The sequence below is a fragment of the Trachypithecus francoisi genome, unplaced genomic scaffold (genome assembly GCF_009764315.1).
Source record: "Trachypithecus francoisi isolate TF-2019V2 unplaced genomic scaffold, Tfra_2.0 Lachesis_group15, whole genome shotgun sequence".
Taxonomy (NCBI): domain Eukaryota; kingdom Metazoa; phylum Chordata; class Mammalia; order Primates; family Cercopithecidae; genus Trachypithecus; species Trachypithecus francoisi.
This window is the reverse complement of record NW_022681460.1, coordinates 69,049,833-69,071,664: the sequence shown is the minus strand read 5'-3', so window position 1 is coordinate 69,071,664 and position 21,832 is coordinate 69,049,833. Positions and strand designations below refer to the sequence as shown.

The window sequence follows — 21,832 nt, the reverse complement described above, 5'->3', positions numbered from 1 at the left end:
CAACCTTGGGCACCTTTGACAGATATCTTTTGTGAGTGACCTAAAATGGGTCCCCATCCTTTGGCAACATGTCTCAGGGACTACACAGATTCCCTTTGATCAAATCTCAATCTAGCAAACAATGACTTGCAATATCTTACACTATTTTTATTTCTTTTTGTAAATAGAGTTTATCTTTAAAGTGGCTTTTGCCATTGATACTTAATTTATTTTTATATTTCTAGACTAATGTTTAAAAGCAAGTGCAAGTCTTTGGAATCTTATCCATGCTATCAAGATGAAGAAACTAAGATTGCTTTTGCGGATTATACTGTGACTTATCAAGAGCAGCCACCAAATTCTTGGTTTATAGTATTCAGGTAAGGTTATTATAGAATGACAAATATGTCTCTAAATGGCTTGCAGTATCTATATTTATCAATATTTATTTATGATAGTAGTAAAGGTATTAGCTTCTGGGTTGCTTTCATAAGTTAGTTAAAATTCTTCCACACTTGGCATTTTAAATGAGATATTATATAAATTTTTATCTATTCATCAAAATATGAAGAATGTTTACTAATTATTAGAATCTTTTAGGTTCATGATAAAAATAATATAACAAATTAATATGCTTTTAGAATAGAAAAAGATCCTTCAATTTCTAAGCAATAACATATCTGGTAAAAGTCACAAATTACTTATAAAATTGAATTTTTTAATAGAGCTTGCATCTACTTGACAAAATAGCATATGAATAGTAATTTCTAAAAGAAAATAATATGTGTGCCTTTTAGTTATTTGGAACTTTGGAGTTCTAAAAAAAATTTCTTAGCATTAATGCAAATTTCAAACTTCCTTTAAGATTTATGTCAAGGGAAAGTTCATGCTTTTGTAATTACAGAGAAACATTTTTGGTTCCTCAAGATATGATTTTGGTTCCCAAAGTATATTCTACACTTCCAATCTGTATCCTACACGTTGTTAATAATGACACAATGGAGCAAGTGCCCAAGGTGTTCCAAAAAGTGGTGCCTTATCTTTATACCAAGAATAAGGTAGGTATAAACTGCATTCTCCACCTATGATAGAATGGCAGTGAAAAGTCACCAGCTTGTAGAGGGTCCTGAAGGGAGGGCAGAGTTGTTTTTAATCTACTTAACAGGCAAATAAGGCCCTGATCTTTCACTATAGAAGTCTCATATATTTAACAGTAGGAGGCATTTAATGTAAATGCTAAAGCATTCTTCACCTCTCAACCCTCTTTCTTCTTCTCCCCAAAGAAAACATGGCAAAAAGAAAGCACTGGAAATTCTAATTATTGAAATTTAAGAAGCACATAAATGCTTAAAATAGAAATGAATCTAAAGAGCTCCTTTAGCCTTATCCCAAAACCAAATCAGATGACTGTCTTTGTTTCCCACTGGGTTTTTATTCTACTCCTGTATATTTCAGAAAATTGTAGTCACATAGCCACCAATCATCACCACCTCATTTTGAGGGCTACATAAATTCCTTCACCAGCCAGAGGTACTTGGGGACTTTCTGTGGCTGAATGGTAGACCCTGATCTCTGACCTTCACTCAAACCACATGCTTCTCTGTTTATTTAAATCTCATATTTGCCATTCTAACCGGTGTGAGATGGTATCCCATTGTGGTTTTGATTTTCACTTCTCTGATGGCTAGTGATGATGAGCATTTTTTCATGTGTCTGTTGGCTGCATAAATATGTTCTTTTGAGAAGTATCTGTTCATATCGTTCGCCCACTTTTTGATGGGGTTGTTTTTCTCTTGAAAATTTGTTTGAGTTCTTTGTAGGTTCTGGATATTAGTCCTTTGCCAGAGGAGTAGATTGCAAAAATGTTCTCCCATTCTGTTGGTTGCGTGTTCACTCTGATGGTAATTTCTTTTGCTGTGCAGAAGCCCTTTAGTTTAATTAGATCCCGTTTGTCAATTTTGGCTTTTGTTGTCATTGCTTTTGATGTTTTAGACATGAAGTCCTTGCCCATGCCTATGTCCTGATTGGTATTGCCTAGGTTTTCTTCTAGGGTTTTTATGGTTTTAGGTCTGACATTTACGTCTCTAATCCATCTTGAATTAATTTTTGTATAAGGTGTAAGGAAGGGATCCAGTTTCAGCTTTCTACATATGGCTAGTCAGTTTTCCCAGCACCATTTATTAAATAGGGAATCCTTTCCCCATTTCTTGTTTTTGTCAGGTTTGTCAAAGATCAGATGGTTGTAGATGAGTGGTATTACTTCTGAGGGCTCTGTTCTGTTCCATTGGTCTATATCTCTGTTTTGGTACGAGTACCATGCTATTTTGGTTACTATAGCCTTGTAGTATAGTTTGAAGTTTGAAGTCAGGTAGCGTGATGCCTCCAGCTTTGTTCTTTTGACTTAGGATTGTCTTGGCAATGCGGGCTCTGTTTTGGTTTCATATGAACTTTAAAGTAGTTTTTTCCAATTCTGTGAAGAAACTCATCGGTAGCTTGATGGGGATGGCCATTACCTTGGGCAGTATGGCCATTTTCACGATATTGATTCTTCCTATCCATGAGCATGGAATGTTCTTCCATTTGTTTGTGTCCTCTTTTATTTCATTGAGCAGTGGTTTGTAGTTCTCCTTGAAGAGGCCCTTCACATCCCTTGTAAGTTGGATTCCTAGGTATTTTATTCTCTTTGAAGCTATTGTGAATGGGAGTTCACTCATGATTTGGCTCTCTGTTTGTCTGTTATTGGTGTATAAGAATGCTTGTGATTTTTGCACATTGATTTTGTATCCTGAGACTTTGCTGAAGTTACTTATCAGCTTAAGGAGATTTTGGGCTGCGACAATGGGGTTTTCTAAATATACAATCATGTCATCTGCAAACAGGGACAATTTGACTTCCTCTTTTCCTAATTGAATACTCTTTATTTCTCCTGCCTGATTGCCCTGGCCAGAACTTCCAACTCTATGTTGAATAAGAGTGGTGAGAGAGGACATCCCTGTCTTGTGCCAGTTTTCAAAGGGAATGTTTACAGTTTTTGCCCATTCAGTATGGTATTGGTTGTGAGTTTGTCAGAAACAGCTCTTATTATTAAAAAGTCAGGAAACAACAGGTGCTGGAGAGGACGTGGAGAAATAGGAACACTTTTACACTGTTGGTGGGACTGTAAACTAGTTCAACCATTGTGGAAGACAGTGTGGCGATTCCTCAAGGATCTAGAACTAGAAATACCATTTGACCCAGCCATCCCATTACTGGGTATATAACCAAAGGATTATAAACCATGCTGCTATAAAGGCACATGCACACGTATATGTATTGCGGCCCTATTCACAATAGCAAAGACTTGGAACCAACCCGGTGTCCATCAATGACAGACTGGATGAAGAAAATGTGACACATATACACCATGGAATACTATGCAGCCATGAAAAAGGATGAGTTCATGTCCTTTGTAGGGACATGGATGCAACTGGAAACCATCATTCTCAGCAAACTATAACAAGAACAGAAAACCAAACATCGCATGTTCTCACTCATGGGTGGGAATTGAACAATGAGAACACTTGGACACAGGAAGGGGAACATCACACACCGGGGCCTGTCATGGGGTGGGGGGGAGGGGGGAGGGATAGCATTAGGAGATATACCTAATGTAGATGATGGGTTAATGGGTACAGCACACCAACATGGCACATGTATACACATGTAACAAACCTGCACGTTGTGCACATGTACCCTAGAACTTAAAGTATAATAATGAAAAAAAAAAAAATCACACACTCTCCCCCCCCAAAAAAATAAATAATATAAATCTCATATTTTTCTTTTCAGTCATTTCCTCTAAGAGAGAATCACAACAAATAATAATGTATACCTAGCTGGATATGAAGAGGGCTGTTTTAGCTCTGATCTTCCGTTCTGCTGCTTTATGTTTTTGAACCTCTTCATTTTTCTTTTTTGAGTTATGTCTGTACTTGACTTCTGAGATTCATTTCAGCCTATGATTCTATACATTATTTTATGTAAATTAGAACATACTTATCTCATGAATACTGCTTTCGTTTAAAGGAAGGATAAATTTAAAAATGTATTAACTCCATACAAATCCTAATAGCTCTTTCATGCTGTCTTAGAGATTTTAGGAAACATTTTAAAAATAAGGGCAATTAAATTTTTGATGGAACTACTTAACCCCATTGATACATATGTGTGTGTATATGTGTATATTATATACATATATAATCTGCTTTTTTGAAAGTTTTTAAATAATTTTATTATAATTTGAAAGTTGTATATGTTTCATTAAATCCTTAGCATGTTTTTCTATAATTTTAATAAGATAGATTTTTTATATTGCAATCAGATTTTATTAAATTTGAAGATATTATCAAATTGTAACGGGCTTAAATTCCTTTTATTTTGTATTAAATTTGGCAAGTTTAACATTTACATTTTATAAGCAAATCTGATAAACATCTATATTTTTGTGTACAGTTATCTATGCTTGGAATTATACACCTAAACATAATATTTAAAAACTCACTTGATTAAAGTGAATGCATCAATATATTATTTTTACTTATTATTCTTGTTAATTACCTTGAAAGGGCATTTACATATCACTTAAAAACAGAATACTTTGCTAATAAAATTCAATTTCTGTACATCAAACATGTATTTCCAAACTTTATTTGACCCACACAATTTCCTTTTATGCTATATTTATTCTTCCCCATGTCCTAACAAATGATATCTCTAAACCAAGCTTGTCCAACCCACGGCCCATAGGCTGCATGCTGCCCAGGATGACTTTAAATATATCCCAACACAAATTCGTAGACTTTCTTAAAACACTATGAGACATTTTTGTGATTCTTTTTTTTTAAGCTCCTCAGCTATCGTTAGAGTTAGTGTATTTTGTGCATGGCCCAAGACAATTCTTCCACTGTGGCCCAGGGAAGCCAAAAGATTGGACACCCCTCCTCTAAACCTGACCTTTCTGCAGCAGAATGCCTTGGGTTAAACCAAACTATAGAGCTAGTTCTTCACGAACAAATTTGTCCAAGCACCAGTGGATTACTTTTTGAATGTTTGTTTTTGAAGTTTGAGCTAGACTTCCTTTTGAATAGAAATAATGTATTTAATTTGTGATTAGAATTCAAAAGTCACAAAGATTAAGAGAAAGAAGATGATTTAATTTAAAGGGAGACTCTATCAAGGTTATAGATGTCATCAAATTCTATCTATGAATTCTGTATTACTTGATAAATAGACTAATGCTAGTCTTGAACACTTCATTTTGGAAGAGATCTTTAAAGAATATTTGGTTGAGCCAAGTACGAATCTGACTGTTATTTACATCTAGCATACTTCTTTGGGTTGGGTTGGGTTTGGTTTTTGTCTTAGAAACTTCATTGTAGACCTCCCTCTCTTGATTAAGTTTGAATTTTTCAGATAGTTCTAAGTGATACATTTTGAGTCAATGATCAGAAGAACATTCTAGCTCCATTTAACTATTATTTTTAAGTTGTAAATTGAGATTGCAGCAAACATCTTCCTATCTCATATTTTATCTCTTCTGTCTTCTCACTCTAGCCAGCTCTGTTTAGAAAGAAAGTTAAGGCTGGGCACAGTGACTCATGCCCATAATCCCAGCACTTTGGTAGGCCAAAGCGGGTGGATCACCTGAGATCAGGAGTTCGAGACCAGCCTGGAAAACATGGCAAAACTCCATCTCTACTAATAATACAAAAATTAGCCAAGTGTGATGGCGTGTGCCTGTAGTCTTAGCTACTAGGGAGGCTGAGGCAGGAGAATCACTTGAACCCAGAAGACGGAGGTTGCAGTGAGCCGTGATAATGCCACTGCTCTCTAGCCTGGGTGACAAGAGAGAAACTCCATCTCCAAAAAGAAAAAAAGTTAAAAGTGGAGAAATTGTGGAGGAGAATATCAAGCTGTGTGAATAGAAAAATAGCTTCAGTGGTCCCTTTTGTGCTGCAGTTTTCCTCTCTTCATAATTCGTGATCTTTGAACATTTATCCAAACAACCTTTGTGTCTGCTAAAATGTGGTTCCCAGAACTGAATGCTACCTCTGAAAGTAATTCTGACCCACAAAATGTAAAGAGGATCATTGCTCCATTGTTTTGTACCCTGTGACTGTGTCAGTCTTTTGGTACCTACAAGGCATATTGATATGGTGGACTTAGGAGACACCTCAAGAGAGAACATCTTTGGCTGATTAGACAATGTCTAAAACACTATTGAGCAGTTATATAACTAGCAATCTTAGGTGGAAATTTTGTGGCTAATTCTGCCCAGCAGGCTCATCAAGAGGCATCCTGGCTCATATGAAATTCACAAGAGGCCTTGACATATGCCTGCATGAAATTCATAAACCCCATATCTGCAACTTTTACCTGATGTTGTGTCTTCTAATCTTATGAAAAAAGTAAATAAGTTTTTGTTCCCAATAAACTCATGTTGCTTTTAAGAATAGGTTTTATCTTTGAGGTTCACATGAGACATCCTTTCTATGAGCTACGACAGAACTTTGATAAGAACTATTATTAAACTTATTAGTCTATGGTTTGCAGAGTATATATTCTTCTTAAGTTTGAAAAATCAGAATTGTTTACTTTATTTTTTTCATAAATACTCAAGACCATACACTGTAATTCAGAATAGTAGTCTATAGGATCCCTCAATACTCAGTACTCAATTATATAACTCTTTTACTACTGAATCCATTTAGCATAGCCAAGTTCTGTCTTGTAATCCTATCACTGATTTAGCTTTGGATTTTCACTTACCAATATCTATCCCACCATTTAATAACTTTTTCCTTTGTAATTATTCTGAGTCGAAGCAAAAACAAAATAATTTTGCTTTGCCTCTTTAATTCATTAGTACCATAAACTCAAATAATAATAAAAATATCAACACATATGTGCATTACACTTTGCAAGTTAAAATGCTTTATTATACTTTTTTTTTTTACTTGCCCCAGACATAATGTCATAAAGTCCTTGTTGGTGTTGCAATTCTCATCTCATTATAGGGATTGGAATTCCAGCTAATATTTCTAGATGCATATGAAACTTTTAAAAAATTCATTCTGGCATATATATATATATATATATATGTATATGTATATATATATATATATGTATATGTATATATATATATAGGTATATAATTTTTACTTCTGGAAATCTAAACCTACCAGAGAGCTATCTGTGGACAGAGTACAGCTGGAAGACAAATCTATCTTTTTATTCTTTATTAGGGGCATCTGGAATTATAATCTCAGAATTACTTTGAACATTTACATCTGTTATATCATGCTTTTGATTCACTGACTCCTTAGCCAGCTGTCCAATTATGTTAAACCAAGCTCTTCCCCATCATAAAGTAAGCCATCCCCAGGCTCTTGAGCTTCCCCTTTTCTGCTATCTAAAGAGCTCATCCTCAATCACACATCTGGGTTCTGTGGAAGCAAATCAGCTATTAATTTTATAGTTTTACCTGTCAAATCAACAGAATACATTTCTTTGAACTTTTCTGCCTTTCTTACTTCAGTATTCCAGAAAGATGGATCTGGAAGACAGGAAAATCAAGTAAGAAGCTTTTGGGCTACTCTGGGATGGTGCAATGATAAGAATTTGCCGTGGGAGGCATTAGAAGAGGACATAGTAATCATCTATTGTGGTTAAGCACTTTATTTTATAGTTAAGGAACCACACAAAGGAAAATATCAGTTTACTGTTTTCCTGAAAACTTTGTAGGATAGTGCTTTCTAAGAGAAATTCTAAACATAATCCTAGTGGCTCTATGTTTATTAAGAGATCTTGAGACCTATAGATAATATCATAATAATAAGACATTTAGTACTATTAGATATTGTACATTTGACAGAATAATAATGTAACTCATTTCTGTGTAATTTATCTTTCTTATAGAAGGGATACACTTTCGTGGCAGAAGCATTTACAGGTGACACGTACGTAGCAGCCTCACGATGGAAACTGCGTCTCATTGGTTCTTCTGCTCCACTGCCATGCCTGTCTCGAGACTCTCCATGCAATACCTTTGCTATAAAGGAAATCCGAGGTTACTATGTGCCCAATGATAAGAAAATTTTATTCAGGTACAAGTATATGACAGAAGAGGAAAGGCGTTTTTTAAAAAATATTAATATTTTAGGATAAAAATAAATTCTGCAGTAAAATCCTGAGTCGGTTTTGAACTTCAAATTTTATATTCTTTTTGGAAACAATTAATTGAGTGTAATGTGATTATGTGGGTGTTATGTAAGATTAAGCCTGCATGGCTGCATATAATAGTAGTGAGATTTCCTTAGTCTTCATTCTACTTGACTTTGATTAAAGATTCTTCATGACATGGCTTCCTCTTACTACTTTCTTCCTCTTCTGCTCCATCTCTGGCTAGTATTTTGTGGGGGTTTCTTTATCAACCAACTCAGTCTTCTTTTCATGCTCACCTATGTGCAGTGTTCTCCTTTAATAGCCTAATCATAGATTCCACTGTCTTTCGTTAATCAGTCTTCAATGTTCCTGCACTATGTTCAGCCCTCATTACCTTGGGTCTATAGAATTGTTTTGTTTCTGGAATCCATGACTCTATTTTATTCCCTTTTCTGCATTTAATCAGTTTTTTTTCTCTCTCCATATCCATTCACATACTCATCCTTTACTATCACAGTAATTGCCTTTCAACCACACATATTTAAACATGTGATTTGCCTGCTTTAAAACCTTTGATAACGTTCCATTGGCTACAGATCAACTCTGAAGCACATAGCATGTTATTTAGCATTCTTGAACAGATGTCTAACACAGTGCACTCTCCTGACGGAACTAACGACCACCTCCTGATATATATGCCCAGAAATTTTATTTTGCCCAAACCTTTCCTCTTGTCTCATGTGTCCTGTCACCACCTCTCCACCTAAAAAAAAATTCATCACCTTTAATGATATTTTTCAGTAGTAAAATTCTTTGTGATTAAACCTTCAAATATAATTAGTTGGCTCTCGTCATGTTCCTATAGTCCTTTGTTCTCTCTGAGACTGTGACATATCAAATTCTATCTAGTTAACTTCACATTGGCCACTATGAGAATCAACATTGATTGAAGGCAAGAATCATTTATTTTCAATATAGGACCTAACACAGTGTCTGATACATAATTGGCCTCCATTAACAACGTGTTGTTATTCAACATGTTGTTGGAATACTTATCTTCTCATTTTAATATACACTTCTCTGCACAGAAAATTTGGAAAATATATGCATTCTCAAGAAGGAAAGAAACATACCAATAACTAAAAATAGCAATTGTGATAAAATATTTTAACTACTATGATAGGAAACCATCATATCACATGGCAGGACCCCTAATAGACTAAAAAGTGACATTTAACCTACTACCTAAAGGAGTCCCAGAAGCTGGGTTAAAGTCAAGCTGAGTGGTGAGGAAGGTGAACAGGGAGCTGCTTAGGTAGCACAAGTGAAAGTTCATAAATTAAAGGATATACAACCTTTTCTGGAAACTCAAGACATTGTTTTTTGTTTGCAGAGTTGGGTTTCAGCATGCTATAGTAAGAAGTAAGGCCAGAATGTTAGCAAAGGCTTTCTGAGAAGAGCCTCACTGGACAAGAAGTATGGATTTTTACATTAGGAGCAAGGGGACTCTTTAAAGGATTTTAAGAAAGATTACATTATCAGATTTGTGTTAAAAATTATGTCTGCATAGCATGAATTTTAAAAAGTACATTATATATATACATATATAGTTTTTTTGAGACAGAATCTCACTCTGTCACCCAGGCCATAGTACAGCGGCATGATCTTGGCTCATTGCAACCTCTGCCTCTGGGGTTCAAGTGATTCTCATGCTTCAGCCTCCCAAGTAGCTGGGATTACAGGTGCATTCCACCAAGCCTTGTTAATTTTTGTATTTTTTTGTAGAGATTGGGTCTTACCATGTTGTCCAGGCTAGTTTCAAATTCCTGGCCTCAAGTGATCCACCTGCCTCGGCCTCCCAAAGTCCTGGGATTACAGATGTGAGCAACTTCTCCCAGCCCGCTAATTATATAACAGAAAAGATGTTAGAACTTTATTATTTTTAAATTATATTTAATCATAAAAGACATGGAATATGAAAAAAAGAAACTTCACTCAAGGCAGCAGTGTGTTGAATGAATGAAAGGGGAGCACAACCGGAGAGGGGGAAACCAGGTAAAAGCTTTGCAATAACCCAGGAGTGAGATTATGGTAGTCTGAAGTAGGGCAGCATATTGACCTGCAAGGACTCTGCCGTAACAAAAGTCCACACGCTAGGTGGGTGGCTTCAGCAATAGACATGCATTGTTGCAGAGCTGTGGAAACTATTAACAGAAGTGTGAGATCAAAGGGTCAGCAAGATTGGTTCCAACTGAGGCTGTGGGAGACAACCTGTTTCATGACTTTTGCCTGGCTTCTTGTGGTTTGCTGGTAATCTTTGGTTATCCTTAGCTTTTAGAAGCATCACATCTATCTCTGCCATCATCTTCACATGGTGTTTTCCCCTGTATGCCTCTGTTCCCAAATTTCCCTTTTTTTTTTTTTTAGAGACAATCTTGCTTTGTTGCCCAGCTGGAGTTCAGTGGTACAATCATGACTCACTGAAAACTCTAACTCTTGCCTCAGGCAATCCTCTCACCTCACCATAGCTGGTACAATGGGCATATGCCACCATGCCCAGTTAATTATTTTTTAAATTTTTTGTAGAGACAGAGTCTTGCTATGTTGACCAGGCTGGTCTCAAACTCTTGGCCTCAAGCAATCCTCCTGCCTTGGTCTCCCAAAAGTGCTAGGTTTACAGGCACGAGCCACAGTGCTCAGTCCTAAATTTCCCCTTTTTTAATGAGGACACCAATCATACTGGAGTAGAGCCCACTCTAATGACTTAATTTTAACTTGATTCTCTGCAAAAGACCCTATCTCCAACTAGGTGACATTGTGAAGCACTGGGGGTTAGAACTCCAACAGATCTTTGGTGGTAGGAGGGGACACAATTCAACCCATTACAGCCAGTGACAGGGAATCTGGAGAGAAGAAAAAGGATTTTCAGATACTGAGGTAAAATTGACAGCCTTTCTGGAGTTCTAGAGTTTGACTTGGGAAATGTTTGCATGATGTCATTTACTTAGAGGGGAGAAGCTCATTTGCAAGGTGGGCCATAGGAAGACAACTGATTCCTTTTCAGTTTTTAAATGTGGTGGTCTAGTGAAATAGCCAAGTGATACTGCATAGGTAGTTCCACTGTAGACATTGATTTGGGAGTCATGATTCTGTTACTGTTCCTGAAAGTGCCCAGGAAAGTTTGTAAAATGAGAATCAGACCCAGGACAGAACATGAAGACTCTCTGATGTTTGTGGGAATGTCTGTCAATGGAAGCAAAGCAGCCCCCAAATAGGAGGGAAAGTATAAAAGTTGCTGTGCTCGTAGGGGAAGAGTTTTTAAAGGAGGAGGAAATCTGGGTCCAGAGAACAGTCAAGTTCTCCTGAGAGGTAAAAGAAGAAGAGAACCAAAGTTTCTATAGGATGGTGACAAACTCCTTGAAACCTTGGCAAGAGTAGGTTTAGCACCTGGTGTGTTAGTCCATTCTCACACTGCTATAAAGACATACCTGAGACTCGGTAATTTATGGAGAAAAGAGGTTTAATTGATTCACAGTTCTACAGTATGTACAGGAAGCATGGCTGGGGAAGCCTCAGGAATCTTACAATCATGGCAGAAGACGAAAAGGAAGCAGGAACAATCTTCACATGGCAAAGCAGGAGAGAGAGGAGAGAGAGAGAGAGAGAGAGAGAAAGTGCTGTACACTTTCAAACACCCAGATCTCATGAGAACTCACTCATTATCATGAGGACAGCAAGGGGGATTTCTGTCCCCATGATCCAATCACCTTCCACCAGGCTGCTCCTCCAACACTGATTATCATAATTCAACATGAGATTTGGGTGGAGACACAGAGCCAAACCATAGCACCAGTGATGGTGATGGAGTAAGCACATGGAAGATGGTAAGATGAGAAGAGTGGAGGCAGACAACTCTCCTTAGGTGCTGAGCTGGGAAGTTGGCAATGCAGTAGAGGCTGGACTGCAAGGTGGGCTGAAAGTTGCGTTGGTTTGTGTTTTTGCTTTGTTTTAATCTGTCTTAAAGATAGGAGAGAACTGTACTTATACACAAGCTAATTTCAAGGAGAAATAAGGGGTGGGGTCTTTTTAAGATACAGGAGAGGGGCCAGGGGTAGTAGCTCATGCCCGTAATCCGAGTACTTTACAAGGCTGAGGAAGGAGGAGTTCAAGGAGTTCAAGAACAGCCTGGGTAACATAGTGAGATCCTGTCTCTACAAAAAATAAAAATTTAGCTGAGCATGGTGGTGCATACCTGTAGTCCCAGCTATATTGGAGTCTGAGGGAGAAATATCATTTAAGCCCAGGAGTTCGAGGTGCAGTGAGCCATGATTGCACCATTGCACTCCAGCCTGTGCAACCTTTTTCATATATATAGAGAGAAAAAAGTGTCGTCTTTTAGTATCGTCATATATATGAGAGACATGATACTCAGAAAAGCAAATTTCTAGAGAAATTAAAAGTTGATCGAATCCTGAGCATTTGTGAGGAATCACCTAAAATGAGAACAAAAAGCCAACTCTTTAATTGCATTAAAAGGGGAGTTGGAAAGAATGAATTAGACTACATGTTTCCAGTCTTTTTGCAAGAGGTTATCAAACTACTGGTGAGGGGTGAAGGTGGAGGTTGTGGCTACTACGTTAATTTCTCTGTATTTTTGTGAATCACAGAAAATGCTATTATCAGTGAAGCTCCAAAGGCTTCTGCCAGGAGTGCTTTTTGTGTAATAGGGAGGGCAGACGTGGTAGTAGTTTGCAGATCTATTAAGAGGTTTGGTGGCTTTTAGGGCTATCAAGTTTTATATTTGTTTATTTATTTTATTAAGTTCCAGTGTACCTGTGCAAGATGTGCAGGTTTGTTACATAGGTAAACATGTGCCACGGTGGTTTGCTGCACCTGTCAACCCAACACCTAGGTATTAAGCTCAGCATGCATTAGCTCTTTTCCCTGATGCTCTCCCACCCTCAACCTACCCCAACAGGCCCTAGTAAGTGTTGTTCCCCTCCCTGTGTCCATGTGTTCTCATTGTTCAACTCCCACTTATAAGTGAAAATATGCAGTGTTCGGTTTTCTATTCCTGCATTAGTTTGCTGAGGATAATGGCTTCCAGCTTCGTCTATGTCCCTGCAAAGGACATGATCTTGTTCCTTTGTAAGGCTGCATAGCATTTCATGGTGCATATGTACCACATTTTTTTATCCAATCTATCATTGATGGCATTTTGGGTTAATTCCATGTCTTTGCTATTGTGAATAGTGCTGCAGTGAACATATGCGTGCATGTATCTTTATAATAGAATAACTTATATTTATCTGGGTATATACCCAGTAATGGGATTGCTGGGTCAAATGGCATTTCTGGTTCTAAATCTTTGAGGAATCACCACACCGTCTTCCAAAGTGATTGAACTAATTTACGTTCTCACCAACAGTGTAAAAGAGTTTCCATTTCTCCACAATCTCACCAGCATCTATCGTTTCCTGACTTTAATAATCGTCATTCTGACTGGCATGAGATGGTATCTCATTGTGGTTTTGATTCGCATTTCTCTAATGATCAGTGATGTTGAGCTATCTTTTAGTGTTTTTTGGCCACATGTATGTCATTTTCTGAGAAGTGTCTGTTTATATTCTTTGTAGGGCTATCAAGTTTTATAAGTGACTGCTTATTACATCTAAACAAAAAGTTTTATGTTTTAAATCTAGGATTTGATGATAATAGAAGTTCTCTTTCCTTTTGTTTTACAGTACTATATTGGGATCCCTTGCCAAAGTCTATAACTCCAGTATTTTCAGGATGTTAGTGAACTTTACAAAGTAGTTTTACTTTTAGGTTATCATATCAGAAAATTAGACAGTTTTCCTTACTGTATTGGTCTGTTCTTGCATTGCTATAAAGAAATACCTGAGACTGGGTAATTTCTGAAGAAAAGAGGTTTAATTGGCTCACAGTTCTGCAGGCTGTACAGGAAGCATAAAGCTGGCATCTGCTTAGCTTCTAGGGAGGCCTCAGGAAGCTTCCAATCATGGCAGAAGGGGAAGGGGGATCAGGCACATCACATGGCCAGAGCAGGAGTAAGAGAGAGAGAAAGGGGGAGGGAGATACACATGTTTAAACAACCAGATCTCATGACAACTCACTCACTGTCATGTGAACGGCACCAAGTAGATGGTGCTAAACTATTCGTGAGAAACATGTCTGCAAGATCCAGTTACCTCTCACCAGGCCCTGCCTCCAACAGTGAGGGTCACAATTTGACAGGAGATTTGGGCAGGGACATATATCCAAACTATCTCACTTACTGACTTGAGAGAAAGACCAACATACTTGCTTATAATGTTAACTCTTTTTTCTTTACAGATATTCAGTTAAAGTTCTAACACCACAACCTGCTACAATACAGGTACGCACATCCAAGCCAGATGCATTCATCAAGCTGCAGGTCCTAGAAAATGAAGAAACTATGGTGAGCTCCACTGGAAAAGGCCAAGCTATAATCCCAGCATTTAACTTCTTGAAGAGTGAGAAAGGTTTGAGCTCCCAGTGTAAGTGTGCCTTTATGAGCAGGATAGTTAGATTCATAAATGGATATTTATATTTTCATGACACTTTAAAAATGAAAATAAAGTAGCAAGTAACCACTTAAATTGTGAAATTTGATAGTACAGTAAAATATTACAAGTATAGCATTTGCATGTCAAATTAGGCTCTGAAAATCAATATAGGCTTATTTTAAAGACTTTTCACTTTGGAGAAAATTTACTTTCCTATTACATGAGCCTTCTTATTAAGAAGTCAAATTCTTATTATTTTGAAAGAATATTTTTACTTTTTAAAATTCCTAATTCATTATTTTCAGAAAATATTCTACGTACTAAAATTAACAAAAGCTAAAGTTATTACTTTCAATATACTATTCTCAATGAGTTATTAAATAAATAAAATAATTTTGAAAATAATGGTTAGCATTGCTACTCTGAGGTGTATTACTTAGTTATGTTAGTAACTTGATTCTGTAAAAGTCACACATTTCCAACGTAGAATATTTGGAAAAATAGAAAATTATGAACAAGGGAATAAGAAATGCCTTATAATCATGCTACCCAGGAAAAAAAAAAAGTTAATATTTTAGCTTTTTTGCCAAAACACACTGTAAATATTTTGACTTTTATGCCTTTATTCTCCATTTTTGTATTTAGATTTTAAGCAAAACTGGGTTCTTATCTATTTTGCCCATTGATATTTCTTCTTTCTTAAATCGTAACTTTTTTTTCCTTTTTGTGGCCTTGGCTGTGACCTTCAAACCAAGGTTAAATACGTGATGATGATGTATTTCCTTTTCTTAAGTAGGAACACTTGTGACATTTATCATTTATTATCTTTGTTGGTGGCTTCTAATAATTAGACTTTATGAAACTTGAGAAATTTTAATATTGAATGAGTTTGGAACATTATTAGTTATTTTTTGTTGTTGTTTATAGAAATCGTCAAATTTTACTCCTTTGAGTTTAATAAGTTGAGTTTTAATTTTGAATCACTCTTGCATTCTTAGAATAAAACCTATTTATATAATTTTACTCAGTTTGCTGCATCATAATCATCACTTTGTATCTCTATGAGAGTTTTTTTTCCTCTCTGTATGTGCACCCGTACATTATTCTTTTCCAGTTCTCAAGCTGAAATTATAATGAATTGTTGAAATTAATTTGAGAACTTTTTAGTTTTTCTATTTTGGAGTCTTTTAAATTGTCTGGGATTCATTTCTTTTAAAAAAAAATTATTAGCTTTGTCCCTAAAACTTTCTAAATCTGATGTTTCTGGGGGAGAGACTTGTTTTTTCTTTTTACTATTTAAGAAAATAATTTCCAAGGTTACTTTTTAACTGCCTTTCATTTTTATAGACTATATTTTTAGTGAAAGTAGAGATTCATTTAGTATTTCCAATTTATCTGCATAAATTTGCATACAAGATTTCTTTTAAAATTTTTAAATATCTTCTCAATAGGTTTGTATAAATATATTCTTTTTTATTTATTTGTAAGTTATTCTTAATAAGACTTTTTTGAATTTGCTCTGTACTATTGGTCTTTTCTTGGAAAGAATTGAATTTATTATTATTCAAACCTCAATGGCTCTTTTAGATTTATAATCTACTTCATTAATATTTATATTAATCTTTTAAAACCCTTTCTCTACTTTTAAAATTTAGTCAAATGTCTTTTCCTCTAGCTTTGCTAGTTTCAATTTAGTTCATACTTTAAATCTTGTTTTTAGATAAATATACTTAATGCTACACATTTTTCTAACTCTGGCTACATATATTTTGTTATATTTTATAACTTAGAATGCTATAGAGTTTTATATGTACTGTTATGTTAGCCATGAGCTATGATTTATTTTTGACCTTTTCTTTAACCTTAGTGTTTATAATATTTTTAGAATTCCTAAGTAATAGAATTGTTTTATTTAGCCTATTTCTGTTAATTTCAAATTGAATTCTGTGGAGTTAGAAAGTGTAGATATATTTTCTACTTTGAGGATTTGATTGGTGTTTTTCCTGTTTCCTGATTCAAATCAAATTTGATTACTGTCCCACTAAGGTTTACAAAGAACTCTATTTTGGAGGTCGTTTGATGTCTAAATGCACACATACACTTTCATAAAAGTCAAACTTGCTAATTATGATATTTACAATTTCAAGATTATCATTTATATTTTGCCTAATTGGTGTGTAAATTTGTTAGTGATGTGTATTAAGATCTTCTATTTTTATTTTTATAAGTGTGATAACATCTCTAACTCTAATATGTTTAGTTTTACATATTTATATGCCATGTTGCTAGTTATATAAGTTTCATATTTGCTTTATATTTTTTATGTATTGTATTTTTAAAATAAACATAAAGCAATCTTCTCTTAACTTTAACAAGATTTCTTATCACTGATTCTTCCTTTTGCTATTCTTCCTTTTGTTATTATTTGCCTGTTGATGCTGTTCATTTGTTTAGTTTTCTATCCTCTACATGTTTTTGCTGTCAGTCTTTCTCCTGTAAATTGTTATTTTTTCTACACAATGATATATGGACTGGCTTTGTGCCCCGCCCAAATCTCATCTTGATTTATAATCCAAATTGTAATCTCCGCATGTTGGGAGAGGGACCTCGTGGGAGGTGATTAGACCATGGTATTTTCATGAGTGAGTTCTCGCAAAATCTGATGGCTTAATGAGAGATTTTTTTCCCCTTCACTCTGCACTTCTCTCTCCTGTCACAAAAGGATGTGTTTGCTTCCCCTTCCCCTTCTGCCATGATTGTGAGTTCTCTGAGGTCTCTTCAGGAATGCGGAACTGTGTGTCAATTAAATCTCTTTCCTTTATAAATTACCTAGTTGGGCAGTTATTTTTAGCACTGTGAAGACAGATTAATATAAAAGGCAAGATTCTTGTCTCTAAAATGGGGGAAGCAGTCCATTTACATTTTTTTGATGCATATGCTTTTTTTGAATTCTTCCATCACATTGTATTTTTTAATTGATTACATCTTCTAGTTGAACTTTTCCTAAGCTATTTCATAATCAGCACCCTTCCTGAACTCTTTTTCCCAATAGTGTTTATTTTAATTAAACGTACAAGTGAATTACTAGAAATAACTGTCATTTTTCTATATGTAAAAATCTTTATATCCCTTTTCTACCTAATATCTGTATTTTTTTTTTTTTTTAGTTATGTAAGTGGGCATTCCAGAGCAATACAGATTTTAGTGGTAACACTAACTTTTGACTCCCTGTCCCTATCTCCTTAACAACTACCAGCAAGTTAGGGAGTATGAGCTGAGCAACAGGTCACTGCAAATGCTTTGATATCCCATCATCTTACACAGGCTTCAATAGTGTGAGTCTCTGTCTTTTCTCAGTCCAGTGTTCTATCCAGGAAGCTAGTGGGACGAAGGGAACCACTGAAGGTTTTATTATTTACACTAACTTGACTGGAGGCACTCAGTCTATAAAACAAATCCTTCCTATCATTCTCCCAAGAGCTTTCTGCAAGATAGGCCTTGCTACATGTCGCTCTACTTCTGAGTATTGTTTCCTAAATCAGTTTTTGGTTTTGATCACTAACATCGGGTAAGAATCCCATCTCCAAGGAGACAAGGAGTACAGTTTGGGCTGTGACTTTAATCAAGATTTTAACACTGCTTTGAAATCTCTATGTGTTTTTTAATTATCTCATTATTATGATTTATAGAATGTAAAATATTATATATACATACCTCTGATTATTTTCTCCCTATTTCATTCTTTCTGTATTTCTAGTCTGACTTTCAAGTTTCTTCTGATTTTATTGCATAACTCAATGTAATTGTGCTCACTAAACATAACTTCTGTCCTCCCACTGTACCAATATATTTCCCTTCTAAATGCCCCCAATAAATAGTCCTGCCCACTCGACATCAACATGTTCATCATTATTTTGTTCCTAGATTTTGAATTTTTTTTTTTGAGATGGAGTCTCACTCTCTTGCCCAGGCTGTAGTGATTTCAGATCACTGCAACCTCCACCTCCTGGATTCAAGTGATTTTCATGGCTTAGCCTCCCAAGTAGCTGGGATTACAGGTGCGTGACACCACACCCAGCTAATTTTTGTATTTTAGTAGAGACAGGATTTCATTATGTTGGCCATGCTGGTCTCAAACTCCTGACCTGAACTGATCCACCTGCATCAGCTTCCCCAAGTGCTGGGATTACAGGTGTGAGCCACTGTTCCTAGATTTGTTTTGAATGCCTGTAATGATTTACCCATAATTCATCAACAAATATGATTAAGGGAATTTGTTAAATAAAACTCTTTGTATTATATGTTGTATCATTTACAAAATTTAACTTGTAAAACACACTTACTTTTATCAAGTGTTTTTTACAATTTGGATTTCCCAATTTGATTTATAGTTATAATAAATTATATGAATATTTTCAATATTCAATAATATTTGCTATTTTAGAATAAGCCCTAGTTGATTGTGGTGTGTTATTCTTTTTTTTTAATAGATTCAGTTTGTAATTATTTTAGTGGGAATTTTTTATGCATATTCTAATTAATACATATAGTGAACAAATATATTAATAATATATTTATTAAATGCTTATATAGATTGAATTTATCTCTGTTCCTTAACTGTTTAATTCTTCATGGATCTTTGAACATACTCTATCTCTCTTTTAAAAATCGTATATTATATGATATCCATTTGTAGAGAAGTCTTTTGTTCCTGTTCTTTTAATTACTAGTTACTATACAATACCCCAAATGGTCTTAGCAGGGAGTTTAACTCCAGCCTTCCATGAATAGTAAATCGAAGCTGACTTGGACAGCAAGATGCACAAAGAAGTAAGGATCCTTCTTTCTGATCCTTAGAATAATTTTAAATTATTTAAATGTAAAACTTTTAAAATTTATTTTTACTTTAAATTTAAATGTTAATGTTTTAAATACTTTTAAATGAATAAGAATCCTTAGAATGCTTTTTATTTGGAAAGAAAAATAGAAGCCCTTAAAGGAGGGCTGTCTTCATCCTGTCCTATTAACCTTGGAAAGAACATGTGACTTGTTGTCATAACCGAGGGATATGCCTTTCCAATGAGACTTGGAGGAGAATTAAAGAAATATCACACTGGGATGATATAATTAGGGCACAAGTGCAGTGTTTAAGTTATAGTGAAGTGGGAAATGCACGTACTGTATTAGCAGGGTTGAGCTTGGGCAAAGCTGTAGTGCTCTTGCAGTTCTTTTGAGCATGTCATCTTTTCTGCCACCACTTGTCCTTCACCCCGAATACCTCCTGGGTTGTTTTCAGCACTTATGTTCAGCATGCCTTTGTGGTTTCTCATTCAAACTTGCCCGCACTCCATTTCTAGTTTGTTCTTTAGATATGTTAAGACCATTAATCAGATAATGTGTTGTCAGTCGGAATGCTGTTTATAACTCTTTAAAATGGCTATTTTCTTTACTCAGGTACATTTTACACTGGTATTATAGTTTAGTTCATAGAGGGAACTCAATTCCAAAACCTTAGTGGGCACATATGTGCAGCTCTCCTATGCTATTTGTGACCTCATGCTTTTTCTTTAATTAGCTAATTACCACCACCAATTTTCTCTGAAATGTTTAGATTCAAATTCTTGCAGGTAACACTGTTTATAGTTTGTCATCTAGTTGAATCATTGTTTCATTCAAAATTTACCATTTATAAGAGAAGCATACATAAGTGCTTAAAACCAATTTTTATAGGTTTACCTCTGGCCAAGAAAGATACAGAAAAATTGAGCGGAAGGGTAATTGGTTCAGAGATCAGAAATTTATCCAAAAGTAGAGCCAACATCTATAATGGCTCTTATTTTACACATATTCCTATTTTACCATTAGTATTTCCAGATGAACTTTAATACAGTTTTTCAAGTTTTCTCAAAACACGCAGAAATCATTGTTTTTCTTCTGACTGCTTTGAATATATAGATACCTTAATTTAAGGAAAACTGACATTGTTACAATAACGAATTTGCATGTAAGGAAAGGCTATTTGCATTTCTTCATGACCTCTTCTATGTTTCACAGAAAAGATTGAAAGGTTTCTCCATACAGATTGATAGAACTATTATTGTGCATTAGATAATTTCTTCATTTAGCCTTCAAACAGGGTGTTGTTTTAAAATTGATGCTATTAATTTGTGTTTATGAGTGATATAAGCAGACACTGAATTTAAAAATAAACATTTTTCAGTGGCTTCTCTTGGAAACAAATCCATTTATGTATCCTTTACTGTATATATTTCTGGAGTACACCCACCAAAAATAATAATACATGCAAAAACTGTGTGTGTGCGTGTTTTTACAGGATATGACACACTACCTTGATAAGTATTCTGTACACAAACACTCTTACCATGTGCTAAAGGAGAGGTAAACTTCATTGCAAGGATGCAGAAGTTCAAAGTGAGTCAGTCACAAAACTTAACACAGACTTCTTTAGGTTTTGTATCATATCATAGGAATTTACAGAATATCTGTATATCTTATAATTCTTCAAGAAGAAAATCTTTTTTTTTTTTTTTTTTTTTTTGAGACGGAGTCTCGCTCTGCCACCGGAGCTGGAGTGCAGTGGCGCGATCTCGGCTCACTGCAAGCTCCGCCTCCCGGGTTTACGCCATTCTCCTGCCTCAGCCTCCCGAGTAGCTGGGGCTACAGGCGCCCGCCACGTCGCCCGGCTAGTTTTTTGAATTTTTTAGTAGAGATGAGGTTTCACCATGTTAGCCAGGATGGTCTCGATCTCCTGACCTCGTAATCCGCCCATCTCGGCCTCCCAAAGTGCTGAGATTACAGGCTTGAGCCACCGCGCCCGGCCAGAAAATCTTATATTAACACTTACGCTATAAAGTTAATACAAAATTTGTAATTTTGAATGCTTTGTAAAGTTTGTAATTTTAAAATTGTAATTTGGGAAATTTATAATTTTTCATAAAATTTACATTCTAGATAGTTGAGTATTTGGGGAAGCCCTATAGACTAGAAATAATACTGTATTTTATTTCATATGGTTATATAAGGCCTCTACAGAGAATGATCTGTGATATGCCCGATCTTTAAAATTCAAGGATGACTTT

The 21,832-nt window shown here is 35.5% G+C and overlaps 1 protein-coding gene across 1 annotated transcript in view; it reads left to right on the top strand.

Moving 5' to 3' along the window:
- The window catches only part of ADGB (androglobin), a 245,122-nt gene that overhangs the window by 166,906 nt on the left and 56,384 nt on the right, over positions 1-21,832 (top strand). The window contains exons 24-27 of the mRNA XM_033235138.1: positions 225-359; positions 884-1,037; positions 7,936-8,123; positions 14,539-14,723. Coding sequence (XP_033091029.1) covers positions 225-359; positions 884-1,037; positions 7,936-8,123; positions 14,539-14,723 — 662 coding nt within the window. The remainder of the gene's footprint in view (positions 1-224; positions 360-883; positions 1,038-7,935; positions 8,124-14,538; positions 14,724-21,832) is intronic.